General features: G+C 36.3%; 1 protein-coding gene across 2 annotated transcripts in view; it reads right to left on the bottom strand.

Moving 5' to 3' along the window:
• Positions 1 to 17,610, bottom strand: part of LOC135779425 (ephrin type-A receptor 7) — a 172,599-nt gene that overhangs the window by 58,764 nt on the left and 96,225 nt on the right. For both annotated transcript variants that reach the window (XM_065290149.2, XM_065290143.2), the window contains exon 4: positions 14,556 to 14,711. In XM_065290149.2, coding sequence (XP_065146221.1) covers positions 14,556 to 14,711 — 156 coding nt within the window. The remainder of the gene's footprint in view (positions 1 to 14,555; positions 14,712 to 17,610) is intronic.

A 17,610-nucleotide genomic window follows, 5' to 3' on the forward strand; every position in this document is an offset into this window, starting at 1 on the left:
ATATAATGACTCTGCACCTGTAGATATGGTGAGATGAGAAAACATTTTAAGTAATGCTTTTAAAAAAAACATTTCGCTGTCCAAGTGCTGAAATGGCTCTCCACACGTTTGTAAATTCTTTATCTTTTGTTTGTAACAAATAAAGTATTTTTACAGTACAAACCTTATATAAAGCCTATTCTAAAAATGTAATTATACACCATGTTTTTCTTTATAAAAGTATACAATATCAGAACTAAACCCATTATTATTTTTGTTCAAATTATGAATTATTTATATGTTTAAAAAAGACAGTAATAGTACTATTTAGTAAAAAAAGATCTATATAAAAATATACTAGGTATGTTAATGTGAGAATATTTTACATCTGTTAATCGACGTGTGATCTTAACTTAAAAACGAAAGTAAAATATGTTCGTCCGCATGGACATTGAAAACTGTGAAGTTTAATTAATATTATATGTTGTTATAATATTATATGTTGTATGTAAATTGTAACGAAAGTAATTCCCCCTGGGATAAGTATTTTTGCTTCTGATTAATAGCGCATATTCATCTGAGAACTGATGATGTCTGTGTTTCAGACCCTGGCTGTGTGCCCTGAAGTGTATATGACAATAAAGTAGTAAATCTCAATGTATTTATTTTTAAAATGTATTTTAAATAGGCCTATAGGCTCATAGGTTTTTTGGTTAAAAAAATTCACAGCACCCCCTGTTCAAAATGACTTCCAGCGGCCCTGCCTTGACGCTTTGTGTGTTCGACTTTAAATGGTGCGGCGCTGACTGGTCGGCGTATGACATCAGAGTACCGCGAGAGCAAAGGTAAAGTCGGACCATTTGTAACATTTCGACTTGCTCTCGCGGTACTTTGATGTCTTAGTTGCCGAACTGTCTGCGCAGCGCCACATAGAAACGCCCTTTGACTCTTTAAGGCAAAGTACCAGCAACATGAGAAGTGGTGGCACGCAAAAGAAAGTGAAGGTACGCAGTACGCTAAAATATAAAGTGTCTGTACTGCGAGCACTGGTTTAGTTATTTACATCGTGTGTTGCTCTTTCACCATTGTGCACCCGCGCACTCGCTCTGTAGTTTGTAGCTCGCGCTCCGGCTTCGATAAACAATGCCCGTTTCTCAATACCAAGTAGGGGAGAGTGGGGCAAAGTGAGCCAGTGGGTAAGTTGACCCACCCCCTTTATCTAGGCAACCATACAGATTTGTAGCCGTGTGACCACAAATACAGGTAGCAACCATAATTTATATTTGGCTATGTTAAAGAGAAGGACAAATTAAAGAGTTATGATTAAAGTATGATTTAAAAAAAAAAAAACAGTTTTTATCCTATCAAAGTAAAATGTATACATACCAGGTATAATGGCTGTTATGTCAAAGTAGATTTATCCAGGTCTAAATATTTATACCATACATATTGGTGATAGGCTAATGTATAAAACCATGTGAATGATTTAGCTAAAGATTAGCCTGAATTACTAAGCTAGGCAGTTTTCCAAAACGGTGGCTGTGGGGCTAAGTGAACCAGATGGGGTAAACTGAACCAGGGGTTCAACCCCACCATGAGGCACTGTAACCATTGAACATGTTTCATAACAAAAAGAGCCTAGGTTATATCAACATATGTCAAATTAAGTTACCTGATATCCACTTAATTTTATAAGTTATAAACATTCATTTAAAATAACATACAGCGTATGTATTAGGCCTATTTGCTTAAATTGCATTTTAACAAAGAAACTGCAAGGGTTGAAATTAAAACCCAACGCGCTGGTGAAAACTGGATAAACCGGTTTTCTTTTGATTCCCTGATGATGAGGTGATCGATTAGCATTGGGGGTTGGCAAAGAATTGGCAGACCTAGGGGTGGGTGTTTTTTAATTTCTTGACTCTGTGTCACTGGTAGCTGCTAAAACAAGCAGCTAAACCATGTACACAGCCCCGCCGCTCCCATAACGCGCATCACGCGCTGTGCGTAGGGCATCACATGCTGAGGGGGCACCAAAAATAATAGCCTAATGAAAAAAAATTATAATGCTGAAATTATTTCATTAGTCTATAGAAATATTATTAGGGCCTTTATATCCATGTATATGTTACAAAAAAGGGGGAACGAGATAATTTAATGGCTCTAGTCTAGAAAGTATGCCCCCAGCCTTTGATGGTCCGTGCCGGTTGATCGCGCGGGCGCCTGAAGTTTGACAGAGGCCGTTTCTCAATCCGAAGGCTGCAGCCTCCAGAGGTCGCATTTAGAGGCTGCATACGTCGCTAAAACTTTCTTATTTCGTAATATTAACGATTATAAGGTGAACTATTATTCTTAGTTAATCGTAAATTGTTGTAATATGCTTATGACTTGCTAATGTAATGTTTAGTTAAATGAAATAAACCAGGCTTGATGACGTATGCAGCCTGCATATGCGACCTCGCGCAGGCTGCAGCTTTCGGATTGAGAAACGGCCAGTCAGAAGGCAACTTTTGGAAATGGTCCCGAAAAGACAGCAGGAGTCAGGATCGGAAAAAAGAAAAAGGAAGAAACTGCGGGATGATGCCCGTGCATCACTTGCAGGTAAATCCATCATGTTTTATCATTCACTCCTATTAAGGGAAATGCGCATGGGCTGCAGCTGCTGCTAATCGTAATGCGCCTCGAACTTGCTGTGCTGATATTAATGTTTAGCAAACTATGTTGTTATAATTTATAACTTCAGTGCAAGCTAAATTGAGATTTTACTGTAAAACATTACCTATGCATATTCACTTTACAAATAACTGACGCAGCTGTTACTTTCTTTTCTACGTTTCTTTAGATATTGAGCAGCAGTTTATTTTGTGGTTTATTTTGACGTGACGGTGGTTAATACTTTCTCAGTAAAAGTTAACGTTAGCAGTCAGTGCACATGTTACAATTCATCACTTTAAATATATAATATAAATATAAAACGTCATGATATGAAGCAAACATTACTGTGACACTTAGTTCTCTGAATCTTTGTTTTATTTAAGAATATTGAGTATTCTTGTTTACTTATTGATGTTTATTTAATGTAATTTATTTAAAGTGACATTGTACTTGGGAAAACCATGTCTGGATTATTTTGATAATTTAAGTTTGGTAATTTTTTTCTGTTTTGCTATTCTATAAAAGTTTGCACTTTCAAATGTGTAGTGTGTGTTGGCTAAAGCTGTGAAGATTTTACTTTCTGCTATTAAGTTATATGTTTGTCAATAAAAAATTAAACTGTCAAAAACAAACATTGTTTTTCTCAGGGTCGGGGCATTATAAAGGAATTATGCTTAGGGCACCAAAATGGCTAGCAGCGGCACTGCATGTACAATTAATTACATTTTGGAATTAACTTCCTTCATGTCTTTTTATTTATACACTGTAAAAAATATTTTCTGAATTTTTAAGTAGTTAGCATTAAATATGTTTACAAACAATTGGTTTACAAACTCTGGGATGTTTGTGATTATCATCATTCAGAAAAGTGGTGCTTGTGTTTAGACTTGTGTTTTACGTGATTAAATCATGAAGATTACATTAGTTTCTTTTCAGTGTAGAACAGTTTGTAATCAAAATGCAAAAATATAGTATATTTATAAACATCGCTGAAACAAAGAGTGAATTAAAATTAAAAAAGTAATAAAGTTAAAGCTGCTGATAATTTTGTTTATATTTACTAGCCTTTTCTGAGTGAAAAATGTTTAGATTTTGTTAAGTAGCCTAAATCCTACTCCAATTTATTTCAGTGTGGGTTTCTCATTTTTATCAGCTTTCTTTTGCTTTTCAAAGGGCCGTCTACCTTTGCTACCGCCAGTGCTTTAATGTGGGCCGGTAGGCGCCAGTACTCAGTACCGCCACTTCCAAATATAGCTCTTGCGTACCACCACCTCTCCCTGCGCCCAGAACGTACTTCTAGCGTATACCAGAACGCTCATTTGCACAGCTGTTTAAATCAGAGGCTTAATTTAATCCTTTGGCTGCGCTGCCGCTTTTCAAAGCGCCCTTCACAATGCAAGCTACCTAATTTGTCCCACCGAGAGCAGAGACTACATTACCCATACACCTTTGAGTTTTACAAGTTAAAAGCGCATGCGTAGCTTTTGCTGCTGTCAATAGGCTTGTTCGACTTCATGCGGCGCCCCGAGAATCGACAGCCGGAAGACGTCACAGTATCGCGAGAGCGAGGCGAAATATGATTTCTTGAATCATTCTCGCGGTACTCTGACGTCATCCGGCTGTCGGTTCTTGTGGCGCCGCATGAAGTCGAACAAGCATAGTGTTAACAACGTGGTTTGGAGAGGTGTGTGAAACGCGCAACCATAGCTGCTCTGTTAAAATGAAAATACAATGAATACTTAATATGCCCTCCTGGTTTTAGACTCTGAGGAGTAAAAGAACAAGGCCAGAATCAGAGGACTCTCGCTGGCAGGTACCCTTTTGTAGGTACTACGTGACAATCTCTGCTGTCGCGGCTGTCAGCTTGGTTCCCCTCGACGCAACTTCGGATTTCCTCAGACGATGTGCAGTGTAAAAACATTATTGAAATTGTATTATACATACTTGCTAAACTACAAGTGAACAAAATTTCAATGAATTTGAACGACGTGCACAGGAGTTTTATCACCCGCAAAATGGAAAACAATGGGACAAGACTTTCGAGTTTCAAATGGCCAATATTTTGTTATTCTTGAACCCATAGACATGGTCTTGGTGTCCAGAGAGTATCTTTGCCCGACAGCGACAATATGTTATTAAAAAATAAATTACATCATTATGGATAAATGAGTGCTTGCAGAATATACATATTTGAGAATGCTTATCAGTACTTTTTTGTTTCTTTAACTTTAAAGATGAATATTCTTCTTTAGAGATGGGCAATTTTCAGCAATAGCACATTATATTCAACATTTTGAGCTCATAAAAAAGATTTTTCGCTTATTTAAATGATTTTTTTAAATGTTTTTATGCACGTTTAGTTTTGGTGCAATTTCATCAAAAGCTTATAATTAGGAAATACACACAACACGCTTAACGTATATTTTCTATATGTTAAAAATGTTGTAAAAATTGCGTATTCTTATATAATAAGAATAACAATATGATACATTTATATTGCGCTCAAAATGATTTAGAAATGGAAAAAGGAAGTCTTCTCAACTACCACCAATAAAGTTTTAAAATTCTTCTTTAGAAAAACGGCATTTAAACCCACGTGCACCGAACAAGAAAACGTATGCTTACATACAGTCCGTGTATGATATATTTTTTATTTAGTTTTACATATTTTTATTTATATGCATTTAATAATAGTCTACCGTAAGGTCATAATGTACACACTGTTAAAAATGATTCAGTGGCTTTGTAAATATCTCTAAAATAAATGATTAAAGTAACTTAATAAAATCTCTTAATGCAGTTATGCGATTTTTTTAGTTGGAAAATAAATTACTTAAAATAGAACAGATATTTTGTGTAAAATGTACATATATTATTTGATGTATACGCCTTAATAATATAAGTATTACATTTACAGATTATTTTAGTCAATATATTTAAAAAGGTCAGAGTAATATATTTAAGTTTTTTAAACTGTAATAATTGCATATTTCAAATTATTATTATTTCTATTTGACATCAAAAATGTGTAAGTTTTACGCCTAACTTGAAGTATGAATTACTTATATTTTCACATTGATATTATTTGAGTAAATGTAGGCAAAAAATAAATTAATAATAAGTAGAAAAAATGTCAATTTTAAACAATCACATAGCCAACGGTTTTTAATCAGCAACAAAGAAACTGCACATTTTGCCGATGACAAACACCTCAGAAACTCCTCCAATTTATGAATATTTACACTCACAATATGATTTTATTTCCTTAGTACAAAAGTATAACATATTATACAAATTCTCAGTGAAATGTATTAAACACCATTGCATACTTTTTATCGTGTTTCATACCATGTAAAGGGAAACATGATAATATAAAAAGTAGCTTACTGTTCAGTAATGCAGAAAAGTGCAACACAACCATGTTAAAGCTATTAAAACGTTCAGATGCAAAAATGAACTAAATGTAAAATTAGATAAACTAGTTAATGATATTGCGTAAATGCGCTCGGTCTCTTCAAAGGTCTTCGCGAATTATTTTGTTATAAGACTCGATTATCATACATCACGTCTCTTCTACTGTAAGTACACGGAAAAAATAAGACAAATGATGCGCGTTTGAGTCCGATTTTTATGAAGAATATGTGACTGTTTATGTAACTGGCAAAAGAAAACTTCGCCAACAAAATGTTTGCCAAAAAGCATGCATTTGTAAGACATCAAAGTCTATCGCCTAAACATTGATAATCCGTGTCATGTTACTTCAATATCATACAGTACGCTAAGCATGAAGTCGAGCACACACATTGTCGTCAGTATGGCCTACATGAAACACGCCTGCCCTCTACAGGTTTTTATATTTCCTGCGTCCCCCACCGAACTCCCCTTCTGCGGGATCTCGCAGAATTTCGGAAGTCTCCGCGGCATTCTGCTCTCAGAAACGCGCATTTTTAAAGGCCACATCTGTACCAACCCGTTTGACTAAGGCTGGAGGCCCCACTGTCGTCGTTAATGCAGGTTCAGTGGCAAACGGGTCTGTATGGCATACTATTCATAAGACTTACGATAGCGCCAAAATCGCAACCCGACCATACGTGCCAACCCGTTTGACTAAGGCCGGAAGCCCCACTGTCGTCGTTAATGCAGGTTCAGTGGCAAACGGTAGCAAACTATTTAATGCAATTCATTTTAAGTGTTCATGCAGAAAAGGTTTTTATTTATTTATTTGGTTGGTCTGTGTTATGACCGTGAGTGCTTTGTTCCGTGAAAATAACTTTTGCGAGTTAAGAACCTTTACTAGACAAATTATGCAAATGCTTTGTTGAAGAGAAAAGTTTTAAGTCTAGATTTAAAATGATCGACTGTGTCTGATTCTCGGACATCGGTTGGTAAATCATTCCAGAGCTTAGGGGCTAAGTAGGAAAAGGATCTTCCACTTTTAGACACTTTTGATAGTCTAGGGATAATCAATAGGCCAGAATTTTGCGACCGTAGTGTGCGTGATGGATTGTATTCTGATAGTAATTCTCTAAGATATGAGGGTGCTAAGCCATTTAAAGCTTTGTAGGTGATTAGTGATATTTTAAATTGGATGCGATATTTAACTGGTAGCCAGTGTAAAGATGCCAGAATTGGGCTTATGTGGTCATACTTCTTAGATCGAGTAAGTACCCTTGCAGAAGCGTTTTGAACTAGCTGAAGCTTGTTGACCTGATTTGAATGGCATCCCCCGAGTAGCGAGTTACAATAGTCTATTCTAGAGGTCATAAAAGCATGAATAAGCTTCTCTGCGTCAGATGTAGACAGTATATGGTGTATTTTTGAGATATTTCTAAGATGGAAGAATGCTGTGCGGCAGACGTTGGCGATATGACTATCAAAGGATAAGTTGCTGTCGAACATCACACCTAAGTTCCTAACCGTGGAAGATGGCACCACAGTACAGCCATCTATGTGCAATTTGTAATCTGACATATTATGTTTGTAGCGATTTGGTTCAATAATAAGTACATCTGTCTTATTGGAGTTGAGCTTAAGAAAGTTATGTGCCATCCAGTCACTAACATCGCTAATGCAGTCTTTTAGCTTAGAAAACATGTGTGTTTCGCTGGGATGCGAGGAGATGTAAAGCTGGGTATCATCCGCATAGCAGTGAAAACTTATGTTATGTTTCCTGATAATGTCTCCTAGGGGTAACATGTATAACGAGAACAGGATAGGACCTAAAACTGATCCCTGCGGTACACCGTATTTGTACAATACAGACATTGTTTAGGTTTTCTATTACAATATCTAGATCGTCACAGTTATCTGCTACATGTTTCATTTGGGACAGGTCTGGAAGAGTGCTAATAAAGCTATCTTTAGTGGTGGAAATTATTGTTCTGGCTAGTCGGTAGCATGTTGTGGATTGAGTGATCCTATCTAGAAGTACAGTGTATGACACAAGGTAATGGTCAGAAACTGCATCACTCTGAGGTGATATTTCGACGTCATTAATATTGAGTCCGAGTGACAGAATTAAGTCTAATGTGTGCTTACGAGTATGCGTTGGCCCTGTCACGTTTTGTCTAATATTGAGAGAATTTAGAACATCTATAAACGCACGTCCTAATGCGTCTTTTGGGTTATCCACATGGACATTAAAATCACCAACAATAAGAGCTTTATCTACAGTGACTACAAGCTCAGATAGGAAATCTGCTATTTCTTTAAGGAAATCTGCATGGTGGCCCGGTGGTCTATAGATTGTCGCTAAGGCAAAAAAAAGCTGTTTGTGGTTACGATCAGTTATTTCCATATTTAACAACATTACTTCAAATGGTTAAATTTTAGCTCAGATTTTTGGTTTACTTTAAAAATTGTGTTGTATATTGTAGCTACACCACCCCCTCTCCCCTTTAATCGAGGTTCGTGTTTATAATAATAGTCTTGTGGGGTGGATTCATTTAAACTAATGTAGTCGTCTGCTTTAAGCCAGGTTTCTGTTAAACAGAGTACATCTAAGTTTTGGTCTGTAATTATTTCATTGACAATAGGTTCTTTATTGGTAAGCGATCTAATGTTAAGAAGGCCGAATTTTAACATTCGAGATTTATCTGTTAATGTATTGTTTTCTAATTTTATATTAATCATATATTGAAAGGGACAACACAAGTTGTGTTAAAAACAGTGATGGGAGTAACGCATTACAATTAATTCCGTTACTGTAATTCCACTACTTTTAGCGGCAATAAACATGTAATGAAGTATTTTTTTTAAATCAAGTAACGCAGTTACAATTACTGAAATTTAAATGAGTTTTTTACTCGATTTACTCTATTTTGTGATTTATATTGAATCCTGGATTTTTCTTTAGGAAAAGAGGAATCCGTTACGTGTTATTACATCCATCATCAAATACAGCCAATCTTTTTGCATACACTTAAGCCATGTTTAAATGTATACAGGTAACTGCATTCGATAACAAAATATCAAAAAAGTGCCATCTGTGACACAAGGTTACGACAATACAGTTTGCATGCACCCTAAACATTGCAATCTGATGTCATTTACATTACATTCTATATAATCTGAACCGAACGTCTGTGCCAGCACACAGCCAGGGTTGCCAGCTTCAAATATCAAACCATCCCAAATGGACATTCCAAAGCATCCCAATAACTATTTACAGTCCAATAACTAACAAACAAAATCCTTTCATCTTGAACCCGCAGGAAAAATACAACCTGTGAAGACAGTTTAAACAGTAGCCAAATCTGAACTCGAAAAAAAGCAGAGGACATGGCAACACCACCCAGCACACAGCATCTCTGGATAAATGTACAAAGCTGAGTTGGAAAAAGTTGTTTTTAAGAAGTTTTCAGATATTGGCAATGAAAACACAATTTTCAAAAGGCAGGATGCTATTTTATTGCTTTTACATTGTGAAAATACTACGATTCACAAGTTGACATGCATACTTTTGTCCTGCTGATCGGATCACAGATCGGAGTACACCACCCCCTTGAATACGATCCAAATTTGCATCTGATCGACCTCAGTCATATTGATTAAGGTGTTTACATGAAGGCTTTCAATACAACTGAGCCATCAATACTATTACAAACAAATTATTTGGTTGCATATAAACATAGCTACTGACCAACTGGGGTCACCTTCAGGAACCACAGGTGGATTTCATCATATTACCAATATAATATATGTTTCACTAAATTTGACAACCTGTATAAAAATTATGTGTGTGAAACATTAAAGAGCACCTATTTCATTGCCAAAAAACTGTATTTGGTATAATACAATGTGTTTGTGTGGTCTATGGTTAAAAACACATTATTTTCCACATAACATACATTTTGGTAGCTCCAGATTTCCCTGTCTTCCTGAATCGCACTGATTTTGTACAAAACCCATCAATTTGAAAAGCGTTGTGTCCCTGATTGGCTAGCTAATCTGTATGCTGTGATCAGTGTTGGGTGTAACTAGTTACTAAGTAATTAGTTACTGTAATTTAATTACTTTTCCTATGAAAAAGTAAAGTAAGGGATTACTCTTATTTTTCTTGTAATCTAATTACAGTTACTTCTGATGTAACTAACTGTGTATGGACTGTAAAACAATTATGTATACTTAAACACAATAGTGGATTTAACATGGTTTTAGTTTACAATTCTCACTATTAACTGGTTGATTATTATTAGCATTAATATTAATGAGATGATGGCTGTATATTAATACTTAATAGCACATATTAATGCCTGATTCTGCAAAACCTTATTCTACATCTTTAACCCTCCCCATTTCTACCAATACACTGTAAAAAATAAATTGTTGGCTCAATGAATTATTTTTTAGTAACTAGTTCCACAGAAATTTTACGTTCACTCAATTTCTGTCTCCAAAGTGTTACCTGGATTGATGTTTTTTAGTTTGCCCAAATTTGACTCAAATATAAAAAAGTATGTTGGCTCAATTAGCTTTATAGTTCATTCAACTAAAATGTTTTAATCAGTTGAATCTTTAAAAACTTACAGCAAAGACTCTGTCAATTAAAATTTAAGTATTCACTCAATGTTTTATGTGTTACTTCAATTCATATTTATAATTTGGGATTTTTTTAATAACATTTTTAAATTATTTATCAAATAATTTATGCTGGTGTTGTAAACAAAATAATTAACTTCAGTCACATAAAAACAAAAGCTTTTTATTCACTTATCATACAGACTGAACATACAGAATTAAGTCTTCTTTAAATAGAGGGCATAAAACAGTCCAAAAAGCCTCCAAAGTCAGTCAGAACATCTCCAGGGCCATTTAGGAGACTTTCCTCAGCCAGTCCAAGCGGAGACTGTCTCGCTATGTATCCTTCTGGTCTGCCCCTCACATCATCTCCGCTCTGGTTTGATAAACAGAGGAATATAAACACACACACATACATAAATAACATGTTTAATATAATAAAGTTTGACGGTGAAAGACTTTATTCCCTAAATAACGTTAATGTTAGGCCAAATTTCCCTCAGACATCACACATAATTAAACACTATTGGGCGGTTTTCTCGGACAAGGCTTTTCACTGACTAAAATAACTTACTGACATCTCTTAACATATGAGTGCTATTGTTTTGTCTCAAAATGCACGCCAGTATTGTATTATATAAGGTTTGTTTGTAAAAATGTCCCAATTATAATAAAGACCGAGTTCTAAACTTTGTCCGGTAAACCAACCCTATATCCAGGCTTTTTATCTTAACTAAAATAGCTCCACTTTACTTCGGTCACGTAACATAACACACTTCTAATGTATCTTTACAAAAATATAATTACAAAAACGTCAAGTATTTGCGTCTTTGCCAATTAATATATTCTAAAATTAACATTTAATTACAAACACTTACCTGACGACATGAACTTGAGGAAACGGCTGACTTGTGTCCTCCCTTGTGTGAATCAGGAAGTGATTCCAGCTGTTGCGTGCGGATTGATCTCAGATTAAATGAACTGTGATCCAGATCCTTCCGAGTTAAAACATTTTAAATTCAAAATACACAGACGCACGCGCATACATACATGCACACGCGCGAGCACGCGCGCGCGCACACACGCACGCACACGGGTACACACACGGGTATATTTAGAAGTTTTAAGATTGTTATGATATTGGGACTATTTCTCCACTTGCACCTTCAGCTCTGAAGTTCAAAATCGCAGGCAGTACGCAGCCCAGTTATAACAAATGTGAAAGATATGAAATATCATTCAACAGCGATATCATTTAAGTGCAATCCTAAAATATGATTTAAAACATACCGGTAAACCTTTTATTATTAAGTATAAGAAATTAAAATGAATTAAATCGCATGTTTAAACCCCACAGAGATATCAGAGCCAGCAGTCGGTTTCTGATGGGCTTGCCGAGGGGAGGCTGCGCTGGGCGGGGTGTGAGCGCTTAAGTGTCTGTGATTTTCTGGAGCTCATCTGGAGCTCTTCTCCGTCCGAAAGTGTCCGAGCACATTTTTAAATAGACGCTATCTATATTAACCGACCGCATATTTAAACTTAAAGCACATACATTCACGCCTGAACAACTCTTAAAATTACATTTTGTTACCAAATAACAGTAATATTGTGAGCATTTTGTTGTCAGGAAACATAGCTGTCATAAGTCCACATATTGACCAGATTTGTCTTAATTAGTTCAGTCAACATAGCCATTCTTGATGTTGACTGAATTTGGAAATAACCATTCACTTAATGTTTTAAACACAGATTTATCTAGACTTAAAATAATATGTCTACTCAACTAAGCCCAAACAAGAAAATTGGTTTAACTTATATATTTTTGCCCTTCCAACATTTCATTAATTGGATTTTTTACAGTGTACTTAAATTAACAACTTCTTTAGTATTAATAAGCAGTAGTTGGATATTGAGGCGAAAGTAGTTAATAATTAGTTAGAAAGAATTGGACCCTAAAGCGGGACCAGAATAATTTATGTACTTTTATATATTATTTCTTCGAGCCGTTTCAAGCCTATCCTTGTATCATACCTGTATACTAAATAGGATTTAGAAAGTAATTAGTAATAAGTAATTAAATACTTTTTGGAGAGAGTAATTTGTAAAGTAATCTAATTACATGATTGAAGATGTAATTAGTAACTAGTAATTAATTACTTTTTTTGAGTAACTTGCCCAACACTGGCTGTGATTGGCCTGACGTCTCTGAAGTCAATCGGAAATGTGATGCTCCTTACCATGTTTGAAAGATTCGGTCACAATGCAATGCTAACAGGAGTTAACTTACAGGCTGAGTCCGAAGCGGGAGGAATTATGATAATGTCAGTCTTGTCTACATCACTAATCCCAGGAGGAAAACTGTTGCCTACAATCCATGTGTTTGTTGTAGTCCAAGAAAAGCTATTAGAGTTGGAGACGATAACTCGCGTCATCGTTTACTTTGAAGTTTGTATCTTTTGCATATCGTTAGCATGTACTAATACACACTTACACACCAAAGGAAATGTAAAATGGTGAATAAGATAATTGGTGCTCTTTAATGTCCAAATAAATAAACAGATGTAATCTGCAAATGTACCATATTTATATTAGAAGAATTGCCATTTATTGATTCTTCAGATTCACAAATTCTCAAAAATCATTGTCCAATGAGAAAACTATGAGCAAATGATTTGTGGTGTGTTGATAACATGGACAAATGATGCATAAATATGGTGCTTGGAAATGGACATACTGTTGTTTTCACAGTGGTAGTGCAATTGCCATCAAAAATGAGTGATAATATCTCATTGGTCACTCACATAATGTAATAAGGGCCCAGATTTAATGTTGCATTTACAATGTACTATATAATAATAATATATAGTAATTTACACTGACAATTCTGCAGTACATTACAGGCATTTATTACCCCCCCCCCCATCTGCTTATAAGAGTTACTGTGGAATCAATACTATAATGAACACCATCACAAAGTGTTTCTTTCTCTCTCCTTTAAAAGCAGCTTAATCAATACAGTAATTAATGGTTTAATTATGCTATAAAAGTCATAACTAAGCCCTTTAGAGCAATCAGAGACCTGTTAAGTCCAGAATTAAGGGCCAGCCAGCCACACTACTATGACTATGTCATTGTTTGGACCAGAAACGTTAACAAACAGAACTGCAAAAATAATTTACACTACACACAAAACAACCCATCACTTCAAACCACACATCCTTTAAGTTTGTATTATTTGTACTGAAACAAGTTGTCAATCTGTGATGTTTAATTACATCCACGGTAAACTAATCTGCAGTTAGTTAACCAAGGATAAAATTGCATTGCTTGCATTTTTTGACTAATGAAAGTGAATACGGTCTAATATAACAAAGCATTCCCACCTTTAAATCCCCTTAATACAGGGGTTTCCAAACTGGTGGGTCAGGGTCACACATTGGGATAACGTGGGTTAAGTCACTTGGCTGTTATGGTGAAACAGTTTTAATCTAATTAATGACTAGCAATGACTGTTGTTTTGATATCTTATCTTCTGATATTGAAACTACACTTATAGTATATATTTTATTAATTTAATATTGCATATTTATCTTTAAAAATATTCTGATGGGCCTTGAGATAGATTACACCCATCTAATAGGGCTTGGGAATGAAATGCTTACGAACCCCAGCCTTACTATACACACCACAAACACAACAATCCTTCCAGCAGGGCGAAACAGCATTGCAAACGAAAATAAACAACTGGATCAATAACATTGATTATGGGATGGTAAAACAGTGACAACACACATAAATTCAAATATTTACTTACACACAAAGAGAAACAGGCATACAGTCTGGTATCTACACCTGCACGGAACAATTCCCAAACACAAACATGAGGAAACAAGCTCTCTTACGTGTGCAAGGGGCCGACGGGGGGTCAAGCGGAGTCCTGAAGTGGTCTTCCTCACACACACACAGCACACTGCCCTCCTCTTCAGCCTTGCTGTTGGCCGGACACGAAAAACACTCTTGCTGCCGTGATGACATCTTGTAGGTACCTGGAGGACAGGCTGAGGAGAGAAAACACAGCAAAAAATCTATTACAGACTGAAAACCTGTAGCTTGTGAAATGAGACTTCAAAGCAAAGGCATTGCTGACAAGACAAACAAAAAAGTTTTCATGCACGTCGTGGCTCTAATCCGTATTAGCCGACATAAAAGATCCACTTGGGAACATAATGTGGTACTTGGAGAGGAAAAAAGCCACTGCGCCTCTAGATCTTTTTATACTAATGAGAATCAAATTACACATGATTAGGGGGGATTTTGTTGCCAGTGTGAGCAGCGAGTGATAAAAGCTCATTCTTAAACAGCTGAGACTGTGAACAGATGCAGTACAAATGAACGGACCATTGTTGAATGAATGGGAGAATTCATGATGCCCTACAGTATACAGTATATTGCAGCAGCCTTTTATTAAATAGAGCCAATAAATTTTTAAATGGCTAAGAAAAAATTGTTTAAATGATACTAAAACATAAGCATGGATATGAATATTCAGTTTTTTTCCAGCAGTGGTGTTCAGAAAAAAAAAACATTTTAATTTCCTTCAATTAAAAAATCTGTAGCATTCTGAAACAATACAACAATCTTGGTGAGGTACAACACTACACATTTACTGTACAATTATGTGAACCCTTTTGTCCAAAGCAAATTAAAGTGCATTACATTTTTATCAGTATGTGTGTTCCCTGGGTTTGAACTCCTATAAACTATACAAGAACAACCATAACCCTAAAGTGACATTGGATCCACCTGGTGATCCATACATCAAATGAAACCATCCAAAAAAGCTCAGCAGACTATTTTTTAATCATTTAAGGCGTTTCACACTGTGCTTAACCCTGGGTTATCTTCGTTCTTAACCCTGCTTTTAACCCTTGGTTAAGGATCGTTTCAAACTTTTAATTTAGAAGCAGGCTTATCGCTAAAATTAACCTAAGGTTACGCCTTATATAGCATTTTTAATGATTATCAGCTCATTAAAGACCATTAAAGTTCAATTGTACCATCACAGTTAATTAGTCATATTAAACTAATAAATAGTCTAATAAAAACTAATAAAGTCACCATAAATACTCTTAGGCTTCAGTCACACCAAAAGCGCTTTAAACGCTTGCAAACGCAAGGCGCGACGCACTGTCTTTTTTAAAAAAAGAGCAGTGCGACGCGGCTTTTCATATTGCTAAGCAACCACCGAGTCAGCTGTCTTGTCAATCAAATATTGAAGCGTGAGCGCTCTTTTGCTGTTAACTGTCATATCAGCAGAAACTTTAAAAAGAGGACGCTTGCTCTGACCTTGTTTGAGGATGAGAGGTGCACAAACACACAGGAGAGAGTGAGCGAGTGGTGTCCGGTTCTTCAAAGCAACTGTAAACTTCCCTCACCACAACGTAAGGCCCGCCTCTCCCCTCATTCGATTGGACAATGGATAGACACGAATGACGTCGGGCGCTTCTCCGCTCTCAGCGCTCCTTCAAAAACGCGTGCGCGGCAGGCGGCAAAAAACCGCAAGGCGCTCGGCGCGCATAAACAGCGCGCAAACGCGCCCTGCCCATAGAATATCATTCAAAAAAGGCGCCTGCAACTGCCATAAACGCTATTGGTGTGACTGGCCCCTTATGCTGTAAATTTAGTCATGGGCTTTTGTCAGACACATTACATTTTCGGTTTTCAATGCCTTAGCAATTGTGCCTTATAAACAAACACAGTTACAGCATCATTGCTTCATCATTTCCTCAACACACCGGGTCATTTAAGCAATTCATGTAAAAACCTAAACTCCATATGCACAATGACGCTTATGTGTACAGATACAAAGACCAAAGCAAAATCAGAAAGACAGTGTAAAAGAAAAACAAAAACAGTGTGGCGGCACACAAATGTAAGCATTCGGAAAGCAAACCTTCCCACATTCAAGGTCTCACGGACTGTCAGGTTAATTCCAGCAAATAGCATTGATGTTAAAAACAACGGTGTATCAAATGTGTGCTCTTATGCCACTGTTTTGTTTTGCCATCTTTACAACTTGACTTCAAACTGCTTTTCCCACTGCTGCAGAGACCAGAGAGACAAAGCAGCCAGCTAAAACCAAACCCTTTACAAAGTGTGTGCATGATTATGAACCCATAACTGAAACTCAAACCAGGTTTTTTCTTCTTTAATGGCACACCCTGGTGTTGAAGAACCCTGCATGTCCTAGTGAAACAGAGAGCTGTTTGCGTCCACAGTGCAAGACCGGTGTTATAATGCAGAAAGAGCACAGAGTAACACCAGGGGTTAAAGAGAAAACAAAATTAATGCCAAACTTCTGCAAGAGAGGAACTTTATAGATATGGCTTTGGGAATTGGATTTAGCACAGAAATACGAAAGAACACTTTATAAAATGTTCTTTGCTTCATAATTTTTTATCTTGAGTTATGCGTCACAAAAGTACTGGGACACAAGCTCACAAATTAGGTTAAAAAGTGCGCCATATAGGATATCCTATCATATGCTACTGTATATGACAAACATTTTTACATGGACAACCAAATGTTTAAAGGGCACCTATTAAGCCAATTTTTACAAAATGTAATATAAAAGTTTCAGGTGTGCCCAAAATGTGTCTGGGAAGTTCTACTCAAAATACTCCACAGATCATTTATTATATCATGGCCAAAATGCCCTCATTTGGGTGGGAGCGAAAACACGTTTTTGTGTATGTACCTTAAAATGCAAATGAGCTACAGCTCATCACTCCCCCAAATAAACAGTGAGTAAAATAGATCCGATTCCTGTAAATACAGTCTGAGATAATAGTATCTCACTATTGAGATATGGTGGACTGTGTAAAACTCACTGAGGGCAGAAACGCAGGACTGTTATGGTGCATTCAAACCAGCCGCGGTAGAGGCGGCAAAAATGCG

This window comes from Paramisgurnus dabryanus, chromosome 19, assembly GCF_030506205.2.
Source record: "Paramisgurnus dabryanus chromosome 19, PD_genome_1.1, whole genome shotgun sequence".
Classification (NCBI taxonomy): domain Eukaryota; kingdom Metazoa; phylum Chordata; class Actinopteri; order Cypriniformes; family Cobitidae; genus Paramisgurnus; species Paramisgurnus dabryanus.